General features: G+C 40.0%; 1 protein-coding gene across 1 annotated transcript in view; it reads left to right on the top strand.

The window, feature by feature from the left end:
- PECR (peroxisomal trans-2-enoyl-CoA reductase) overlaps positions 1 to 22596 on the top strand; it is a 39528-nt gene that overhangs the window by 6923 nt on the left and 10009 nt on the right. Inside the window, exons 2-6 of the mRNA XM_021075117.1 lie at positions 1600 to 1733; positions 3538 to 3703; positions 8631 to 8712; positions 15754 to 15850; positions 21109 to 21219. Coding sequence (XP_020930776.1) covers positions 1600 to 1733; positions 3538 to 3703; positions 8631 to 8712; positions 15754 to 15850; positions 21109 to 21219 — 590 coding nt within the window. The remainder of the gene's footprint in view (positions 1 to 1599; positions 1734 to 3537; positions 3704 to 8630; positions 8713 to 15753; positions 15851 to 21108; positions 21220 to 22596) is intronic.

Below are 22596 nucleotides of genomic sequence, written 5' to 3'. Positions count from 1 at the left end.
AGAGCATTGCAATAAATGTAGGTAGTATAAAAATATATAAAAGAAAAAAAATGAGCTTTCTCATTCTGCTCAACTCCAAAATCCCCTTCCTGGTGATTTTTTATAAGTCACCCACGTATGCACATGCATATACTTTGTTATTTACAAAACTGGGACCAAAGTTTTTTTGTTTGTTTGTTTGTTTGTCTTTGTAGGGCTGCACTCACAGCATGTGGAAGTTCCCAGACTAGGGGTCTGATCAGAGCTGCAGTTGCCAGCCTACACCACAGTCACAGCAACTCTGGATCCAGGCTGTGTCTGCGAACTACACCACAGCTCATGGCAACACTGGATCCTTAACCCACTGAGCAAGGCCAGGGATTGAACCCAAAACCTCACGGATACTAGTTGGGTTCTTAAGCCACTGAGCCCTAATAGGAAACTCCTCTGGCAGTTTTTTGCTAGATGTCAGACATTTGAGTTTTACCTTGTTGGATGCTAGTTATTTTGATATTCTCATAAATATTATTAAGCTTTGTTTTGTGATACAATTAAGTTACTTGTAAACAGCTTAATACATTAAAGAGGCTTTCTCTCTGTTAAATGTTAACCCTAATAGCTTTTAGTCTAGATTAATTTTGCTGCCCTTTTGTTTACTTCACCTTCTGCCCCATAAATTTGTGTCCTGTCTGAAACACTAACTATTCCTAGGGCTGCGTGCATATCTGGGTTTTTTTCCTTCTTTATTTTGGAAGGTTCTTTCCTGGGCTCAGGTACTTCCCTTTTTCACATGAACTGATCAGTGAAGATTTGAGGGAAGTCTCCAGATCTCTGGAGCTCGCCCCTGTGTTCCTATCTTCTCTGTGCCCTGGGTAGGCTAGCTATCTTGGCCTCCCTGGACTTCCAACTTCATCTCTTCATCCAGGAGACTGCTGGGCTCCAAATGGGTTTCTCCTCCCTGTGCTACAATCTGAAGACCCTCTCTAGGCATCAATCTGGAATAATAATAGGGCTCGTGTTGTTTGTTTCCACTCTTTGGGATCACTATCCTGTACCCTGATATATCCAATACCCCAAAATCATTGTGGCATATGTTTTGTTCAGTTTTTTATTTTTTTTTTATTTTTTTATTTTTTGTCTTTTGTCTTTTTTGTTGTTGTTTTGTTGTTGTTGTTGTTGCTATTTCTTGGGCCGCTCCCGCGGCATATGGAGGTTCCCAGGCTAGGGGTTGAATCGGAGCTGTAGCCACCGGCCTACGCCAAAGCCACAGCAACTCAGGATCCGAGCCGCGTCTGCTACCTACACCACAGCTCACGGCAACGCCGGATCGTTAACCCACTGAGCAAGGGCAGGGACTGAACCCGCAACCTCATGGTTCCTAGTCGGATTCGTTAACCACTGCGCCACGACGGGAACTCCTTGTTCAGTTTTTTAGTTGTTTTGTGTTGGAGGGTAAATTCAGTTCCTACTATTGCATCTTGGCTATGAGCAGGAGTCCTAATTCATGTTTTGTTTTTGGTTTTTGTTTTTTACAGGAACCCATGAAGTATTTTCTAAACATTATTATTTTTGAAATTTAGACAACTAATGAAAACATATTCTTTCCTCTTTTTTTCTCAGGGTGTAATGTGGTCATTGCATCCCGGAAGTTTGATAGATTAAAATCCACTGCGGATGAACTGATGGCCAGTCTGCCTTCTGCCAGCAAGGCTCAAGTCACTCCGATAAAATGCAATATCCGTAATGAAGAGGAAGTAATGCAAATCTATCTTTTTTATTTGTTGGCTTTAATTTATAGTAGTTGTTCCTAAAAAAATTGTACTTTAGGTTTTCCTATGGTAGTTGTCTTAGGTGGGATTCACCAGAAATAGAGCCTATAAAGGAAAATTTGCTTTGAATAGCTCATAAATTTCTTTTTTTCTCTTTCAGATTTTTTTTCACATAGATTATCACAGACTAATAAGACAAGTTCTCTTGTGCTATACAGCAGGTCCCCATTGGCCAATCATTCCATATACCTCAATGTGTAAATGCCAATCCCACGCCCCTAGTTTATCCCTCCCCCACCCTCTCACCTGTCCCTGTTGGTAACCATAAGTTTTTCAAAGTCTGTGAGTCTGTTTCTGTCCTACAAATAAATGCATTTGTATCCTTTTTTAAGATTCCACATATAAGTGATATCATATGATATTTGTCTTTCATTGTCTGACTAACTTCACTTAATATGATAATGTCTAGGTCCATCAATGTTGCTGCAAATGGCATTTCATTCTCTTTTTTTGTCTTTTTAGGGCCACACCAGCAGCAAATGGAGGTTCCCAGGTTAGGGGTCTAACACAAGCTGTAGCCGCCAGCCCACACCACAGCCACAGCAACGCCAGATCCGAGCTGCATCTGTGACCTACACCGCAGCTCATGACAATGCCGGATCTTCAGCTCTCTGAGCAAAGCCAGGGATCAAACCCAAAACCTCCTGGTTCGTAGTTGGATTCGTTAACCACTGAGCCACGATGGGAACTCCCATTTTATTCTTTTTTTAAGGCTAATATTCCATTGTATATATGCACCACATTTTCTTTATCCATTCCTCCGTTGGTGGACATTTAGGTTGTTTCCATGTCTTGGTTATTGTAAATTGTGCTGCAGTGAACATTGGGATACAAGTATCTTTTCAAATGGTGGTTTTCTATGAGATGCCCAGGAGTGGGATTGCTGGATCAAATGGTAATTCTATTCTTAGTTTTTTGAGGAACCTTACACCAATTTCCATAGTGGTTGCACCAATTTACATTCCCATCAACTCCACACCCTCTCCAGCATTTATTGTTTGTAGACTTTTTGATGGTGGCCATTCTGGTGGTACCTCATAGTAGTTTTGATTTGCATTTCTTTAATAATTAGTGAGGTTGAGCATCTTCTCATGTAATTTTGGTGTTTTTGTGAAAGAAGGTGAGCTAAGTCCTTCTACTCCACCCTCTTGTCCCAATCTCCCCAGGAAGTTCTTGAGCTAAGGATGTACTGAGTGAGTGAGGAAGGGAAAGTGCCTTTTGCCCTGTAAGTCATTTTGGAATGTCTATTTCATCACTATCCATTATTCTAGGTTGGTAGCTTACAAATTAAAACAATGGAGGAATGATCCATGTCCTTGGATAAATTCCGTCGTCAAAATTACAAATTTATCTTTATGATCTATAGGTATTGGATATTGGTAAATTATTCACTGTTATAGGATTTTCATTGTAACTACATCTCCATTTATTGAGGTACTCAAAGTTACCATTCACTGAGAGACATTGCAAGCTCTTCTACTCTCCTAGAGCAAGTGATAAAGTCTTAGTATTTACATTATTAAACAGTTCCTCTTAATTTTCTACCCATATATTGCCTCTCTCCCCTTTCTTCTTTCTGCTGGTAACCACTAGTTTGTTCTGCGAGTCTGCTTCTTTTCTGTTATATTCACTAGTTTATTGTATTTTTTAGATTCCGCATATAAGTGATATCATACAATATTTGCCTTTTTCTTTCTGTCACCAGTTCACTTTTAATGTTTTTCTTTAGGTGAATAGTTTGGTTAAATCCACCTTAGATGTTTATGGTAAGATCAATTTCTTGGTCAACAATGGAGGAGGCCAGTTCATATCTTCTGCTGAAGACATCAGTTCAAAGGGATGGCAGGCTGTGATTGAAACCAACCTGACAGGCACCTTCTACATGTGCAAAGCAGGCAAGTATGATAGACAATCCAAAAAGTCAAAGTGTCTTTATGTTAAGATCATAGAGAACTCTGAGAGAGGAATTATTGGCGACTCAGAAGCTTCATATCCTCAACACTTACTGCCCTGGTTTAACTTGTATACGACATTATAACATAAATTGCCATGTTTCTGGATAGTAATTTGGCAGTATTCATACATATGATTATTGTTTGATCTGATAATTTTTTTAGACATGATAAAAATTACTATGCAAAGATATAGCCTCAAAGTGCTTATAAAGTTAAGAAAAATGCTACGCTTATTTTTTTTTAATGGCCACACCCACAGCATATGGAAGTTCTTGGGCCAGATGTTGAATCCAAGCTGCAGCTGTGACGTATACCAGATCCTTCAACCCATTGTGCTGGGCCAGGGATCAAACCCACATCTCCACAGCAACCTGAACCATTGCAGTCAGATTTTTTTTTTTCAGGTTCATACCCACAGCATATGGAGGTTCCCAGGCTAGGGGTCAAATCAGAGCTGTAGCCGCTGGCCTACACCCCAGCCACAGCGACAGCAGTGCGGGATCCAAGCCACATCTACAACCTACACTGCAGCCCATGGCAATGCTGGATCCTTACCCCACTGAGCGAGGCCAGGGATTGCACCTGTATTCTAATGGATACTAGTCAGATTCATTACCACTGAGCCAAAACAGGAACTCCCTGCAGTTGGATTCTTAACCCACTGTGCCATGGCGGGTACTCCTTATTTTGTTTTCAAGAAATGAATCTATTAAATTTATTGTGAGGACCTGTTAAGTAATTCAGTGAAAACTTTAGGGAGAATATGAGTTCACATTTTTTTCTAATAAGAAATTAACACACGCACATAGTCTTCAGATTGAATATTATGTTTCATAGGTGGAAATATTAAACCCTGAAATTTGGTAACTAAAAAGTTTCAAGACATTTTAATGCTGAAAAATGTGGAACAAGTATAATTCTGACCCACTGGGTCTTCACCACAACATGCATTAGGCTTTATATTCTTAGCTCTAAATAAAAAGTCTTGCAGATATTTCCAGGTTTCCTCTTTATCTAACTGAAAGTATAAAGTTCTGTATTAATCGTGATACAGGATTGGTTGCTGAAGTGTAGAAATCCAGAAAGATCCAAAAAAAAAAAAAAAAAAACCAAAACCAGGAGCTAGAATAAGATAGCTGATTTTTCCTTCACATAAAAAGTCAGGGTGTATAGTCTGGGTTGATATGATAGTTTCACAGTTTCTAGGAACTGAGGATTCTCCTTGCTTTACTCTCTTTGACATGTGATTTCCATTCCATGGTCCCAAATGGCCACTCCAGTTCTTTCTGTCATAACTGCTTTCCAGACAGCAGAAATGGGAAAAAGTGAAAAGTGTAATACTCATTCTTTTTAACGGTACCCTCTGGAATATATGTAATATAAATATATAACATTATATTTACTGACATTCATCAACTAGAACTCAGTTAAATGATCATACCTACCTATGTGGGAGACTGGGGGATAGAATCTTTCCGTAGGTAGCTATGTGCCTAAGTACAAATTCAATTTCTCTGTAAGAAGAAGAGAATGAGTATGAGGAGATAGCTTATAGTCTCTAACTCAACCTTCATGGCTCAGAGCTTTGACACCTTCAGCTCAACAGTCTCTTACCAACCTGAGGTTCCTTCCTAACAGCCATTACTTAGAAGTCTGCAGAGTCTAGATTTAGTTATGATTTTTATTAGCCAGAATTGAATTAAAGAGTACAGAGCCTATAGTGTTTTTGTTTTATTTTTACTTTCTTTTTTCTTTTCTTTTCTTTCTTTCTTTTTTTTTTTTTTTTTTTTTTTTTTTTTTTTTTTTTTTTGCTTTTTGCTTTTTAGGGCCGCACCCATGGCCTATGGAAATTCCTCGGCCAGGGGTCAAATCAGAGCAACAGCAGCCAGCCTATAGCCACAGCAACACCAGATCTGAGCTGCATCTGAGACCTACACCACAGCTCATGGCAACACCAGATCCCCAACCACTGAGCAAGGCCAGGGATCGAACCCTCATCCTCATGGATACTAGTCAGATTTGGATTCATTTCTGCTGTGCCACAACGGGAACTCCCTATTTTTACTTTAAATGTTGGGACGTAGCTTTTGGTTCTTGACAACAAGGAGTATGAAACATATTTTTCTGTACCATAATGATAGCAGTGAAAAACTGAAAACCATTTAAATATTCTAGAGTAAAAGATTAGTTGAGTAAAGTTTTTTTTTTTGTTTTGTTTTGTTTTTTGTCTTTTTGCCATTTCTTGGGCTGCTCCTCCAGCATATGGAGGTTCCCAGGCTAGGGGTCTAATCAGAGCTGTAGCCACTGGCCTACGCCAGAGCCACAGCAATGCAGGATCTGAGCCACATCTGCGACCTACACCACAGCTCACGGCAACGCCAGATTCTTAACCCACTGGCAAGGCCAGGGATTGAACCCGCAGCCTCCTTGTTCGTAGTCGGATTCGTTAACCACTGAGCCACAACAGGAACTCCAAGTTGAGTGAAGTTTTATACATCTCTAGGGTAGAGTACTATGCAGCCACTAAAAATATAAAATATACTTTTCAATATGAAAGGATGGTCCAAGGTATCATCATTATCATCATCATCATTATTATTATTATTGCTTTTTAGGGCTGCACCCGCAGCGTATGGAAGTTCCCAGGCTAGGGGTAGAATCAGAATCAGAGCTACAGCTGCCAGCCTATGCCACAGCCAAAGCAACGCAGGATCCAAGGTGTATCTGTACCACAGCTCACGGCAATGCTGGATCCCTGATTCACTGAGCGAGGCCAGGGATCGAACCCGAGTCCTCATGGAGACTAGTCAGGTCCATTTCTGCTTCTCCACAATAGGAACTCCATTCCCAGATATCATTGAGTGAAAAAGCAAGTTATAGAACACTCTATCCAGTGTGATCACATTTCTGCAAAAAAAAGTATATATTTATATATGGTTATATGTGTATAGACATAATTCTGAAAGTTTTTAGCAAAATATTAACGTATATCATCTCTGGGAAATTAATTTACATTTTTAAAAATCTTTTTCTTTTTGCTTATCTGCTTTTTCTGTTTTTCTAACATGGGCATGTATTATTTATGTAATTAAAATGATTTACATCATGAGTGCCCTGATGTCCCAGGGTTTTTTTTAGCTTGTACGCTTTGACATAATATGTTATCATTAAAGAATTGTGGGAAAATCCACATATGAATTACGGGAATTTGGACTTTCCTAAAGCCTTTAATTATTCATTTTACTGATATAAGAATTTTTTCTCCAAGTTTATTTTTTGAAAACTCTTGAATGTATGAAAAAGAAATAATATCACGATGAACTCCAGTATAGGCATACCTCATTTTATTCTGTTTTGCTGTATTGCACTTTGAGCAAATCTATCAGCACTATTTTTCTAACAGCACTTGCTCACTTTGTGTCATATTTTGGTAATTGTTGCAATATTTTAAACTTTTTCACTATTATATTTGTTATGATGATTTATGATCAGTGATTTTTGATGTTACTGTTGCAAAAAGATGATGACTCTCTGAGGCTCAGGTGATAGTTAACACTTTTTAAGCAATAAAGTATTTTTTTAATTTATTGAAGTATGATTGATTTACAATGTTGTGTTAATTTCTGCTATACAGAGCAAAGATGATTCAATTATACATATATATATATATATTCTTTTTCATATTCTTTTCCATTATGGTTTGTCATCATTGGGCAAATTAAAAGATAAGCCACAGACTGGGAGAAAAGGTTTCCAAATCACATATCTGATAAAAGACTTGTACAGAATATACAAAGAACACTTATAATTTAACAAAATGAAATCTACCCAGTTAAGAATGGGCAAAAGATTTGAGTAGGTATTTCTCCAAATAAGATTTATGAGTGGCGAAGAAGCACATGAGAAGATTCTTAATACCAGTAGTCATTTTAAAAAATGCAAACCAAGGAGTTTCCTGGTGGCCAAGCAGTTAAGGACTCGACATTGTCACTGCTGTGGTGAAGGTTTGATCCTTGACCTGGGAACTTCCGCTTGCTGCAGGTGTGGCCAAAAAAAAAAAAAAAATGTCAATCAAAACCTAAGATACCACTCTATACCCACAAGAATAGCTTTAATCAAAAAGTCGGACAATAATGGTAGGAGAAACTGGAACCCTCATGCATTTCTGGTGGGAATCTAAAATGGAGGAAATACTTTGAAAAACAATCAGGCAGTTTCTTAAAAATTTAAACATAGGGTTACCATGTGACCTGACAGTTCCACTCCTAGTTAATTACCTAAGAGAAATTAAAATGTGTGTCCATACAAAGGCTTGTATTCATAATCACCCAGAAGTGGAAGCAATCCAGTCGTTCATCAGTTGGTGAGTGGATAAAATATGGCGTGTGCACACACCGGAATAGTATTCAGCAATAAAGAGTAACTATTGGTACATGTTATACAATGGATGAACCTCACAGACATTATTCTGAGTGAAAGAAAGCAAGACACAAATAACCAAATGTTGTATGATTCCATTTTTATGAAATATTCAGTAAGGGCAAATCTATAGAAACAGAAAATAGATGAGTGTTTGCTTGGGGATGGGCTGAGCTGCACATAGGCACAAAAGGACTTTTAGGGGTGATAGAAGTGTTCTAAAACTGAATTGTGGTGATAATTGCACAATTCATTTATTTACTTAAAATCACTAAATCATATACATAAAATTAAATGTTTTGATATGTAAATTGTACCTCAATTGGTATTTTTATAAAAAGAAAATATAAATTAAAAAATTTCAAATTTCAAATAAGTAGCATGCTAGAATAGAGGATTGGGGAAAGGACACTATTTAATAAGACTTTCATTTGTCTGTACCCTGCAGTTTATAAGGCCTGGATGAAAAATCATGGAGGATCTATTGTCAATATCATTCTTACTACTAAAAATGGAAATCCGCATATGGCGTAAGTACTTTTATATATTTTCTTCCTATATCTTTGGGTTTGTCTTCTGAATATGGGGTGGTAGGGTAGGGAAAATTTCTGAAATCAAGATAATTAATCCGGAGTTCCCGGTGTGGCTCAGTGGTTAATGAACCTGACTGGGAACCATGAGGTTGCAGGTTCCATCCATGGCCTCGCTCAGTGGGTCAAAGATCCAGCGTTACCGTGAGCTGTATTGTAGGTCACAGACGCTGCTCAGATCCTGAGTTGCTGTGGCTCTGGTGTAGGCCAGCCACTACAGCTTCGATTAGACCCCTAGCTTGGGAACCTCCATATACCGCAGGTGCGGCCCTAGAAAAGACAAAAAAAAAAAAAAAAAAAAAAAAAAAAAAGATAATTAATCCTTTTAATGAGTTGTGATCTCCAGAGTTAGCATTTCCTTTATTGCTGGAGGCCATAAGGGAAAGCCAGCATTTCCTTCATTGAACTTTAAAATGTACTTCTAAAGTATTACTGTTCATATTAGGATTACTAGATTTTCCAAGAAAATGAAACACACAGGATGCCCAGTTAAATAATTGTTTATTTTAAGTATGTCTCAAATATTGCATGGGGCATACTTCTGCTAAAAATTACTTGTTGTCTCTAGTTCCCTGCCGTGGTGCATGGGTTAAGAATCTGACTGCAGGGGCTGGGTTGCTGTGGAGGCTTGGTTTCGATCCCTGGCTCGGTGCAGTGGGTTAAAGGACCTGGCATTGTCACAGCTGTGGGGTAGCTCAGCATCAGTTGGTGTAGGCCACAGCTGTGGCTCGGATTTGATTCCTGGCCGGGGAACTTTCATATGCTGACTGTGAAGCTATTAAAAAAAAATTATTTGTTGTGTCTAGAAATTAAAATTTAACTGAATGTCATGTATTTTATCTGGCGATCCTAATCCAGATGTTAAGTAAATGTGGCTAGAGACATCTTTTTTGTTAAAGTGTGGAAATGAAACTGATTTATGCTCATTTAGATTTGAACATTGGATATACCCATTCAGTTTTAAACAAACTGCTGATAAATTGTTAAGCCATAATGTAATTTGACATATTTGTCTCTTATTCTGATTTTGATAAATTTCTACTTTGGAAACTGATTTTTTTTTTTTTTAAAAGAAAGGAGATCAAGGAACTCATTTGGCCTCCTGGCTCAGCATATTCTTTCATAGTAGTCTTAAATCCATTCAAATAGAAAAGTTCAAAAACAGTATATTGGGAAGGTACTTGAAAACCACAAGTTAAACTACTAGTTTAAAAGTCTGTTTTTTTTTTTTTTTTTTTTCCCCGGAGTTCCCGTCGTGGCGCAGTGGTTAACGAATCCGACTAGGAACTGTGAGGTTGCGGGTTCGGTTCCTGGCCTTGCTCAGTGGGTTAAGGATCCAGCGTTGCCATGAGCTGTGGTGTAGGTTGCAGGCGCGGCTCGGATCCTGTGTTGCTGTGGCTCTGGCGTAGGCCGGTGGCTACAGCTCCGATTCGACCCCTAGCCTGGGAACCTCCATATGCCATGGGAGCGGCCCAAAGAAATAGCAAAAAGACAAAAAAAAAAGTCTTTTTTTTTTTAAAGAATGTATTTTGCTGATTTTTGTGTGTGTGTCTTTTTTTTTTTTTTTGTCTTTTTAGAGCCGCACCCATGGCAGATGAAGGTTCCCAGGCTAGGGGTCGATTCAGAGCTGTAGCTGCCAGCCTACGCCACAGTCACAGCCACAGCAACTCGGGGTTCTCGCAGTGTTTGCAACCTACATACACCACAGCTCACAGCAATGCCAGACCCTTAACCCACTGAGCAAGGCAGGAATCAAACCCTCATCATCGATACTAGTTGGATTTGTTTCTGCTGTGCTACAGTGGGAACTCCCTCCCTTCCATTTTTAAATTAAAATTAAAAAAAAAAAAATTCCAACATATGGGAGTTCCTGTCGTGGCGCAGCGGAAACGAATCTGGCTAGGAACCATAAGGTTGTGGGTTCCATCCCTGGCCTCGCTCAGGGGGTTAAGGATCCAGTGTTGCCACGAGCTGTGGTGTAGGTCACAGACTTGGCTCGGATCTGGCATTGCTGTGGCTGTGGCGTAGACTGGCAGCTGTAGCTCCAATTAGACCCCTAGCCTGGGAACCTCCATATGCCGTGGTGTGGCCCTAAAAAAAAAGACAAAAAAAAAAAATTTCCAACATAGGATTTCTGTTTTTATGAAGTGAACCTATCTTAGTGTTAAAAAACAATATATGCTAGTTTAATTTTGTGCTATTATTGCATGTCTGAGCCACCTCATGCTAGTTTAAATAAACAAACAAGTGTAGAAGGTTGAGTCCTCTATACTCTTTTTATCCCAGACATAACCTGTTAATTAAGGTAGTGATCTTAATTCCTTTATAATTAATAAGTAATATGGAGGATGCTGTTTTGGTACTCTGTTAGTGTTCTGTTGGCCATCGTGATTTTACCAACCATCGTTGACCCTTACCTGAATTACTTATTACGCTGGGGGTGTGAAATTGTTGACATTTCTGATTTCATAATTCTATGTTTTTTAGCTGATGTTCTTCCATAAAAAGGCTCTTACACCGCAACCATGATTTCTCTATATATATGTTTATTATTATCATTATTACTGTTAATTTTTTGCGTATATCATAGGAAGCACAGATTTTTCAAACTCATCATTTCAAAGGCACACATTGTCTCAAATTTGATAGTCATTTATGTTTCTGTGTTTCACTATTACAAAGAATTATTTGATGAATAACACTGTAGAAACTTGCTTCATACTTGTGGAGGTGTATCTTCAGGAATAGGTGAAGGGTAAATGTATACTATTAGGCATTTCCAGTTTCTTTCCCTTGTGCACTGCCATCAGCAATGAATGAGAGTGCCTGTTCCCCACAGCCTCAGAAAAAATGTGTCCTGTCAACTTCTGGACAACTCTCATGGGCAAGAAGTGGTATCTCAAGATTTCCTGTTGTGGCTCAGTAGGTTAAGAACCTGACGTTGTCTCTGGGAGGATGTGGGTTCAATCCCTGGCCTCTATCAGTGGGTTCAGGATCCGGCATTGCTGTAAACTGCAGCGTAAGTCGCAGAGGCAGCTCTGATCCAGAGTTGCCGTGGCTATGGTGTAGGTGGCAGCTGCAGCTGGGATTTGACCCCTAGTCTGGGAACTTCCATATGCTGCAGGTGTGTCTGTTGAAAGAAAAAAAAAAAAAGAAAGAAAAAAAACTAAGGGAAAAAATGGTATTACGTGGATCCTCTTTTCATTTGTTGAGGGCAACCTGGGTAACTCTTGTGTGTGTTTGAACTGTATTGCTGTCTTTGCACATGTTTCTCTGGGGTTCTGATCACTTTTTGACACTTTCAGTGTCATCTAAGACTAGTTTGCTTTACATTACGATCTGTACAAAGGAGTTTAGACTGACTTGCTGATCTTTTGGGATATTGTCAATAATTACAAGGGCAAGAAATGGGCCAAAAAGCAATTCATATTGCCCATGGAGAGAGAATTCATGACTCAGATGCCTGTCAGCGAGTGAATGAATAAATAATCACGTATCTGCATAATGTACTAATGCTCAAAAATAAAGAGGAATGGACTATTGATCATGCAGCAATGTGGATAAATCTCAAAGTAATTATTCTGAGTGGAAGAAGCCAGATGGAAAAGAACATATATATATGATTTTTTAAAATATGTTTAAGTCCTAGAGACATTTAAAAAACTTGTTAAGACTAGATTCACTGAGAGTTGAATATTAATTCTGCCTCCTATTCATAAATTACAGAAAGAAAAGGAAGCAGTGTGACAGCTTTTAAGGTAGTTTATTGCTCATAGTCTCTTCTAGCAGAGATTGTAAGACATTTCAGATCACATCTGATACAGAAATAGGGCCTTTGTATTTCAGAAAATCAGTGAATGTTTGTGAGACTTGCTATTCAAATGGTAAAATGAAATCTCACAGAATTGTCATCCAGATAAATGCCCTTCCTTCTCTCTTGGCTTTTGCTTTAGAAGAAGAGGGACTTGAGCAGTGTCTTGCATGACATAGTCACCATCCTACAGCCAATTGTCCACCGTCTGTTCTGTTTTGATGGGAGTCACTTGCCCTTCCTGGAAAGGAAGTTTACAAACCCCGTGGTCTATTCAGGCATCTCATCCACCTGGACCTGCTAATAATGCCAGCTGAAATCAAATCCTTCAGAACCCAGGATTGCTGCATAAGCCCCAAATCTCTGGATTCCGATACACTCTCTGCTTTTTCTTCACAAATGTCACAGATTTTTATTTTTATTTATTTTTTTATCCTTAGAGACAGATTAAGATGGGCTGTTTCAAGATCCAGAGTAACTTTGAATTTCTGTATAATTTTCTGCAGTGCTGGATGCTATAGGGGAAGACGGCATCTTTCCTCCCCTAACCGGAAGGACCAGATAGCTGGGGTTTTGAGGCTTTCACATCTGCCATGATGGTCTTGACATCCACTGGCATTTTCACTGCTGACAGCACATTCTTCTCTGCCGACTTCCTTTTTTTGATAAGTTATTTATTAAAAAAAATTTTATTAGAGTTGATTTACAATGTTCTGTCAATTTCTGCTGTACAGCAAAGTGACCCAGTTATACATACACATACATTCTTTTTCTTGTATTATCTTCTATCGTGTTCTATCAAGAGTGATCTGCCAGCGTCTTTAGTTGAGTGTAGAAAGGTAGTCTGAAAACGCCATTGTGTTTGCACGGAGTTTCTATTACATGTCCTTCCCTTCATCCACTAACCTTGGGAGAACTGCGTAGGGGAGGGAAAATAATTTTCCTTCTGCCCTTCTGAGCTCTTCTCTGAGACCCTTGTAATAAGAGACAGATGCACAAGAAAAAAAACAAATAGAAATTTATTCACATGTCTACCTCATATATACATGGGAGATACCCAGGGAAAAGTCAGTAACTGCCTGCCATGGCTTAGAATTCAGGATTGAATACTGTCTTAATAGGGAAGAGGGGAGGGGATATAGGCTTCTGGGGGGAGGGAAGCATATGATTTTTAGGAAAGCTGAATGGGCCCTTTGAATAATGGATGGGAGGGAGGTGGGGTAGTTTGTGACAAAGTTTGTCTGGATGCGATGTTGATGTCAGGTCTTCTCTCCTGTGACAGCAGTCAACCTTTCCTGGGTGATGAGACTCCCAGGGAGGGGATATGGACAATTGAATTCTTTAGGCAGCAAACGGGAGTTCAGAGAAAGCTTCTTTCTGCATTTGCTGGTTTTTGAGTGCCTACAGCTAAAAATAATCAATATAGCAGCATAGCCTACTTTGGGTGGCATATTTGGCTCTGCTTTACCTGCCTTTTTTCTTTTTTTGTCTTTCTAGGGTTGCACCCACGGCACATGGAGATTCCCAGGCTAGGAGTCAAATCAGAGCTACAGCTGCTGGCCTGCACCACACCCACAGCGATGCAGGATCCGAACGGCATCTGCGACCTACACCCCAGCTCCAGATCCTTAACCCACTGAGCAAGGCCAGGGATCGAACCTGTGGCCTCATGGATACTAGTCAGGTTTGTTAACCATTGAACCATGACAGGAACTCCCTTCAGCTGCCTCTTGCCCACAGTCTACAAACTGGTCCAGGTGCTCAAATTCAGAGAGTAATTTCCACCTCTCTCTCTCTACCTCTCAATTCTAGGTGTTTTCTTTCTTGGGAGGCTATTTGTTTCTGAACATCCGCCACTTTCTTCTTTAGGGGCTCCATATCACTGCTGAGCCTTTTCCTGGGATGAGAGGTGGGATATCACATGGTGGCCCCAGGGATGGGGTGGGGGGGCCCTGCATACAAGGGGACAGACGCTGCTAGGTCTTCTCACAGGAAGGGGCGGGGCTGGACTGTGCTTCCTGCATAAGCACATCCGTTCTGTAACTGCCTCTTGCTCCTGGTGGTGTGGAGCCGCGTGTTCACCCTTCAGTCATCCTGCCCCCCTGGGTGTTGTTCCAGAAGGCATCCTTCTAGCACTGGTGGCAACAGGGCAAGGAAACTTGTCCTGTAAATCCACCCAGAACTGTTGGATGGTGTAGTGGCACAAGTGGTGGCCACATTTGATGGTGATGGGATAGCTCAGGTGATTCTAGCAGATGGAGTGGTTGGTTTCTGCCTGGGGTCCTACAGATACCACGGAGGGGAGGGGGGGAGGTGGACTTTCTGCAGGAACGTTGGGCTCTGCAGGTACTCTAGGGGAGAGTGGATACAGCTCTAGATCTCAAATACTTGCTTCTCAGGGCCTTGGAATTAGACCCTAATATCTAAGCCATCGTATGCCTGTACCTTCTGTACCATGTGGATGCAGATCTAAATACTTTGAACCTCTTCTCTGGAAATATATATTAAAATTTACTTAAATGTTGGTATGTCTAGACATTCTGCTGATACTATTTCTAGCCTGACATAGGAACGTCATATCCCTTATTATCTAAAATTGATTTTAAAAACAACCACATTTATAACCCTCAAAATTACCAATATGTTTTCTTCCATAGTAAAAAGCTCTTCAAAATATTCGTCTAAGGAGTTCTCGCTGTGGCTCAGCAGGTTAAGAACCCAACATAGTGTCCTCGAGGACACAGGTTTGTTCCCTGTGCTTGCTCAGTGGGTTAGGGATCCTGTATTTCTGCAAGTTCAGTATAAGTCTCAGATGCAGCTCGGATCTGGCGTTGCTGTGCAGCTGCAGCTCTGATCTGATCCCTAGAACAGGAACTTCCATATGCCACAAGTGTGGCAATAAAAAGAAGAAAAAAAATATTCCTCTTGTGCACATGGTGATTTGGGGAATCTTGTGTGGGCCTTGACTTATATGAGATTTGTTTGTCGGATAACTGTGGTTTGGCTTTAATATTGAAGGATCTTGTTCTTTCTTACTGTTCAGACAGGGGCTCATAACAAGAATGTCTTCGTGGGGGCTCTGACAGGTCATGGGTACACCTGTCAGTTTAGTTACTTCAAAACATACTTAGCAGAGGTTGACTGTAATGTTTGTATTTTGTATTTAAAAGGCATAGCGGAGCTGCCAGAGAAGGTGTTTGCAACCTCACCAAATCCTTAGCTCTGGAATGGGCCAACAGTGGAATAAGGATCAATTGTGTTGCCCCTGTAAGTAAATGTTCAATATGAAGGCTGTTGACAGATTGTGCTCTTCTGATTCCAATTGTGTGGATTGATTTATGTATTAGTACACAGGTATACTAGAAAAGATTGGCTTTTAAAAATAGATAAAGGAGTTCCTGTTGTGGTGCAGAGGAAATGAATCCAACTAGTATCCATGAGGATGCAGGTTCAATCCCTGGCCTGGCTCAGTGAGTCGGGGATCCCTCATTGCCGTGAGCTGTGGTGTAGGTCCAGACGCAGCTTGGATCCCGAGTTGCTGTGGCTGTGATGTAGGCTGGCAGGTGTAGTTCTGATTTGACCCCTACCCTGGGAACCTCCATATGCCACTGTGAAGCCCTAAAAAAAAAAAAACCAAAAAAAATTGTTGAGTTGGAAACCAGCATACTACCCCAGTATTGTTTGAAGTAATTAATACTGCCAGATTTTCTCATCTTACTTTTACTCCTCCTGCCTCCCTCCCTGCTATGAATAACCTGTGTTGTAGTTATAAAACAGTAACAAATAGCTTTTTACTGTGTTAAACAATTTTTGAGTAATGTTTTTGGCTTTATAAACCCTTGAAGGCTACTGAAAGCAAATTAAAATAATTCTTGGGAGTTCCTGTCATGGCTCAGCAGTGAGCGAACCCAACTAGCATCCATGAGAACTCGGGTTCAATCCCTGGCCTCACTCAGAGGGTTAAGGATCTGACATTGTGGTGAGCTGTGGCATAGGTTGAAGACATGGCTTGGATCCTGCATTGCTCTGGCTCTGGCGTAGACCAGTGGCTACAGCTCTGCTTCGACCCCTAGCCTGGAAACCTCCGGATGCCATGAATGCGGCCCTAAAAAAAAATAAAAAATAAAAATAATAGAATTCTTAAACAATTAAAATTTAGTTTATTTATATTGGATTTAAATGTTTTACTTGCAATTTATTTCCAGGTGAAAAAATCATGAAAGTATTAGGAACATTTCCAGGTCTTTTAACCATAGTATGGTTTTCTGATGTGAAACAGGGACGTTTTAATGGAGGAGCAAATAGACTCCCCTTTTCTACTGTTCCCAACTAAGTGTCTCTCCAATCTGCTCATTTGATTATGCTTTCAGAAACCAAGTCTTTTATGAAAAAATCCAGAGCTTGGCTGGTCATTAAGGGGAGGGGAGGATTCAGAAAACCCATTTGTAATAGTGGTTGACTGTACTTCTTTGTGCTTCTTTGACTGTACTTCATTTCTAATGTTAATTTTTTGGGAGACGGGATTAAGATGCTGGAGTAGAAGGACTGGAGCTCACCTTCTCTCATAAAAACAAAAAAATTACAACCAACTGCTGAACAACCTTCAACCAAATAGACTGCAAACTATCAAAAAAAATAACCTACTCTGGAAGAGGAGGCCGCATCAAGACAGTAGGAGAGGAGATTACACAATGTAAACAAACCAAAACCAACAATACATTGAAAGGATTGTACATCATGATCAAGTGGGATTTATCCCAGGGATGCAAAGATTCTTCAGTATCTGCAAATCAATCAGTGTGATACACCACATTAACAAACTGAAGAATAAAAACCATATGGGAGTTCCCATTGTGGCCCAGTGGTTAATGAATCTGACTAGGAACCATGAGGTTGTAGGTTCGATCCCTGGCCTTGCTCAGTGGGTTAAGGATCTGGTGTTACATGGCTCAGATCCCGCATTGCTATGGCTCTGGTATAGACCGGCAGCTACAGCTCTGATTCGACCCCTAGCCTAGGAACCTCCACATGCTGTGGGAGTGGCCCAAGAAATGGCAAAAAGACAAAAAACAAAACAAAACAAAACATATGATCCGCTCAACAGAAGCAGACAAAGCTTTTGACAAAATCCAACACCCATTTCTGATAAAAACCCTTTAGAAAGTGGGCATGGAGGGAACTTACCTCAAAATAGTAAAGGCCATATATGACAAACCCAGAGCTAACATCATTCTCAATGGTGAAAAGCTGAAAGAATTCCCACTGAGATCAGGAATATGATAAGGATGTCCACTCTTGCCACTACTATTCAACATAGTTTTGGAAGTCCTAGCCACAGCAATCAGAGAAGAAAAAGAAAAAAAAAGGAATCCAAATTGGAAAGGAAGAAGTAAAACTATCATTACTTGCAGATGACATGATACGATACCTAGAAAATCCTAATGATGCTACCAGAACACTGTTAGAGCTCATCAATGAATTTGGCAAAGTCACAAGATACAAAATTAACATACAGAAATTGACTGCATTTCTATATACGAACAATGGAAGATTAGAAAGAAAAATTGCAGAAACAATCCCATTTACCAACACATCAAAAAAAAAAAATCAAATACCTAGGAATAAACCTACCTAAAGAGACAAAAGACCTGTACTCTGAAAACTAAGACACAAAGATGACACAAATATAAAGACATATCATGCTCTTGGATTGGAAGACTCAGAGTTGTCAAAATGACTATACTACCCAATGCAGTCTATAGTTTCAGTGTAATACTGATCAAATTACCAAGGAAATTTTTCACAGAAATAGAAAAAAATATTTTGAAGTGTGTTTGGAAGCACCAAAGATCCAGAATAGCCAAAGCTATCCCGAAAAAAAAAAAGACGGAGCTGGCAGAATCAGGCTCCCTGACTTCAGACTGTACCACAAAGCTATAGTCATCAAAGCTGTATGGCACTGGTACAAAGACAGAAATATAGATCAGTGGAACAGGATAGAAAGCCCAGAATTAAACCCATGCACCTACAGTCAACTAATCTATAACAAAGCAGGCAAGAATATACAATGGAGAAGAGACAGCCTCTTCAATAAGTGGTGCTTGGATAACTGGACAGCTATATGTAAAAGAATGAAATTAGAGCACTCTTAACACCAGGAGTCCCCATCATGACACAGCAGAAACAAATCTGACTAGGAACCATGAGGTGGCGTTTTCGATCCCTGACTTCACTCAGTAGGTTAAGGGTCTGGTGTTGCTGTGAACTCTGGTCTAGGTCACAGATGTGGCTCAGGTCTGGAGTTGCTGTGGCTGTGGTGTAGGCTGGCAGTGTAGCTCTGACTGGACCCCTAGCCTGGGAACCTCCATATGCCGAGGGTGAGGCCCTAAAAAGCAAAAAAAATTTTAAAAAAAAGGAACACTCTCTAACACCATACAGAAAAATAAACTCAAAATGGATTAAAGACCTAAATATAAAACCAGATACTATAAAACTCTTAGAAGAAAACATAGGCCAAACACTCTCAGACATAAACCACAGCAATATCTTCTCAGATCCACCTCCTAGAGGAATGGCAATAAAAGCAAAAATAAACAAATAGAATTTAATTAAACTTAAAAGTTTTTGCTCAGCAAAGGAAACCCTAAACAAAACGAAAAGGCAACCCACAGATTGGGAGAAAATATTTGCAAATGAAGCGACTGACAAGGAATTAATCTCCAAAATTTATAAACACCTCCTGCAGCTCATTACCAAGAAAACAAACAACCCCATCAAAAAATGGGCAGAAGATCTAAACAGACATTTCTCCAAAGAAGACATACAGATGGCCAAAAAACACAAGAAAAGATATTCGACATCACTCATTATTAGAGAAATGCAAATCAAAACCACTATGAGGTACCACTTTATACCAGACAGGCTGGCCATCATCAAAAAGTGTACAAACAATAAATGCTGTAGAGGGTGTGGAAAAAAGGGAACTCTATTACACTTTTGGTGGGAATGTAAATTGGTGCAACCACTGTGGAAAACAGGATGGAGATTCCTCAGAAAACTAAACATAGAATTACCACTGGATCCAGCAATCCCACTCCTGGGCATCTATCCAGAGAAAACCATGACTCGAAAGATGCATGTACTCCCATGTTCACTGCAGCACCATATACAATAGCCAAGACATGGAAGCAACATAAATGTCCATCAACAGAGGAGTTGATAAAGAAAATGGAATATTCGCCATTAAAAGGAAAGAAATAACGGCATTTGCAGCAACATGGATGGACCTAGAAAGTATCATGCTAAGTGAAGTTAGAGAGTGAGACACTAACGTCATATGCTATCACTTACATATGGAATCTTTTTTTTTTTTTTTTGTCTTTTTGTCTTTTCTAGGGCCGCTCCCACGGCATATGGAAGTTCCGAGGCTAGGGGTCCAATCAGAGCTATAGCCGCTGGCCTGCACCAGGGCCACAGCAACTTGGGATCCGAGCCACATCCGCAACCTACACCACAGTTCACGGCAACGCAACGCCGGATCCTTAACCTACTGAGCAGCCTCCTGGTTCCTAGTCGGATTCGTTAACCACTGTGCCATGACAGGAACTCCTACATATGGAATCTTTAAAAAAGGACACAGTGAACTTCTTTGCAGATCAGATACTGACTCACAGACTTTGAAAAACTTATGGTTTCCAAAGGAGACAGGTTAGAGGATGGGCTGGTGATTTGGGATGGAAATGCTATAAAATTGGGTTGTGATGATCATTGTACAACTATAAATATAATAAAATTCATTGAGTAATTAAAAATTAATTAATTAAAAAAAGAAATGTTAACTTTTTGGAGTGCCCACTGTGGCTCCAGTACTGCCACAGTGAGGACACAGGTTCAATCCCTGGCCTCGATCAGTGAGTTAAGGATCCACTGTTTCTGTGAGCTGTGGTGTAGGTATGTACACCACAGCTCAGATACCACATTGCTGTGGCTGTGGTGTAGGCCAGCAGTTGCAGCTGAGATTAGACCCCTTGCCTGGAATTTCTTTTTTTTTTTTTTTTTTTTTTTTTTGTCTTTTTGCTATTTCTTGGGCCGCTCCTGCGGCATATGGAGGTTCCCAGGCTAGGGGTTGAATCGGAGCTGTAGCCACCAACCTACGCCAGAGCCACAGCAACGGGGGATCCGAGCCTCGTCTGCAACCTACACCACAGCTCACGGCAACGCCGGATCCTTAACCCACTGAGCAAGGGCAGGGACCAAACCCTCAACCTCATAGTTCCTATTCGGATTCGTTAACCACTGTGCCATGACGGGAACTCCTGGAATTTCCATATGCTGTATGTATGGCCCTAAAAAACAAACAAACAGAAACCCACAAAACAACAACAAACAAACAAAAAGATGTTAATGTTTCTGTTTTAAACTTAAACCACCTAATTGTTGATATTGGATGACAGACTGCCTTGATGTCTTTACAGTTAAAATTTAATTTTATATACTTTATTTTGTTCTTTTATTTTTCAACATAGGGAAGTGTTTATTCTCAGACTGCTTCTGACAACTATGGTCCTGCAGGACAAGTCTTATTTGAAGGGTTTTATGAGAAAATCCCGGCTAAGAGACTTGGAGTTCCTGAGGAGGTAATGTGTACTTCTAGTGTTGATTTGAATTACCCTGATTAATGCTTCAGAGATTTGTAGCATTTTGGTGTCCTTTTTGCAGTCTAGTTGTCTAATAGAGAAGAGTGCTCACCTGCCATCAAACCATTTCCCTAGTGCTTTCTGGCTCTAGGGAATACGATCCCTGTGGTGCTTTGAATACTCGAAGCAGTTTATTCAGAGGGGAATATAGGGTGTATTAAGAGAAGCATGTATTTATTGTTTCATTGCACTTTTTGCTACTTTGTTTTATCACAAACAAAATGGTGGCCTAGTGGTTAAGTATTTGGTGTTGCCACTATCGCAGCTCAGGTTCAATCCCTGGCCTAGGAACTTCTGCATGTGTACTGCAGGCATGGCCAAAAAAGTTAAAAATGAAATAAAATAGACTTGCATGTTAAATTTTAAAAGATACTGTTAAATATTTTGAACTGTTTTATTTATTTATATTTGTCTCTTTAGGGCCACACCCACAGCATATGGAGGTTTCCCCAGCTAGGGGTTGAATCAGAGCTGTAGCCAGTGGCCTATGCTATAGCCACAGCAATGCCAGATCTGAGCTGAATCTGCAACCTATACCCCAGCTCATGGCAAAGTGAGATCCTTAACCCACTGAGTGAGGCCACGAGAATCAAACCTGCGTTCTCAGGGATACTAGTCAGATTCATTTCCACTGAGCCACAACAGGAACTCTTTAATGAACTGTTTTAAGCAAGGTGTTTGGATTTTTAATTCTGAAAACTAAGACGGATTTTAAAGAATTTTAATTAAGGGAATGATCTGGTTAAATTTTTATTTTGAATAGAACACTTTTATGAACTACACTGTCTATATTTACTGTATTAAAAATTGAAATTCAGAAATTTAAGAACTATTTATGAAATCATTTAAAGTAACCTTAATAAAGGCATTACATGCTATGAACATTTTAATGAAAAATAGCTACACTTTAAAATACAAAAGCAGGAGTTCCCGTCGTGGCTCAGTGGTTAACAAATCCGACTAGGAGCCATGAGGTTGCGGGTTCGACCCGGCCTCGTTCAGTGGATTAAGGATCCGGCGTTGCCGTGAGCTGTGGTGTAGGTCGCAGACGTGGCTTGGATCCCGAGTTGCTGTGCCGGTGGCAGCTACAGCTCCGATTAGACCCCTATCCTGGGAACCTCCATATGCTGCAGGAGCGGCCCTAGAAAAGACAAAAATAAATAAATAAATAAAATAAAATACAAAAGCAAACAATTTTTTTTACATTTGTATTGCATATTTACCAGTCTTTTTTTTTTTTTTAACTCTTAAAAAAAAGTTGTGTAGAGTTACAGTTGATTTACAATGTTGTGATACCAAGCTCTTTAACATATGGCT

The sequence above is a fragment of the Sus scrofa genome, chromosome 15, assembly GCF_000003025.6.
Source record: "Sus scrofa isolate TJ Tabasco breed Duroc chromosome 15, Sscrofa11.1, whole genome shotgun sequence".
Lineage (NCBI taxonomy): Eukaryota > Metazoa > Chordata > Mammalia > Artiodactyla > Suidae > Sus > Sus scrofa.
Note: the sequence above shows the minus strand (reverse complement) of the source record. Positions and strands in the feature narration are given on the sequence as shown.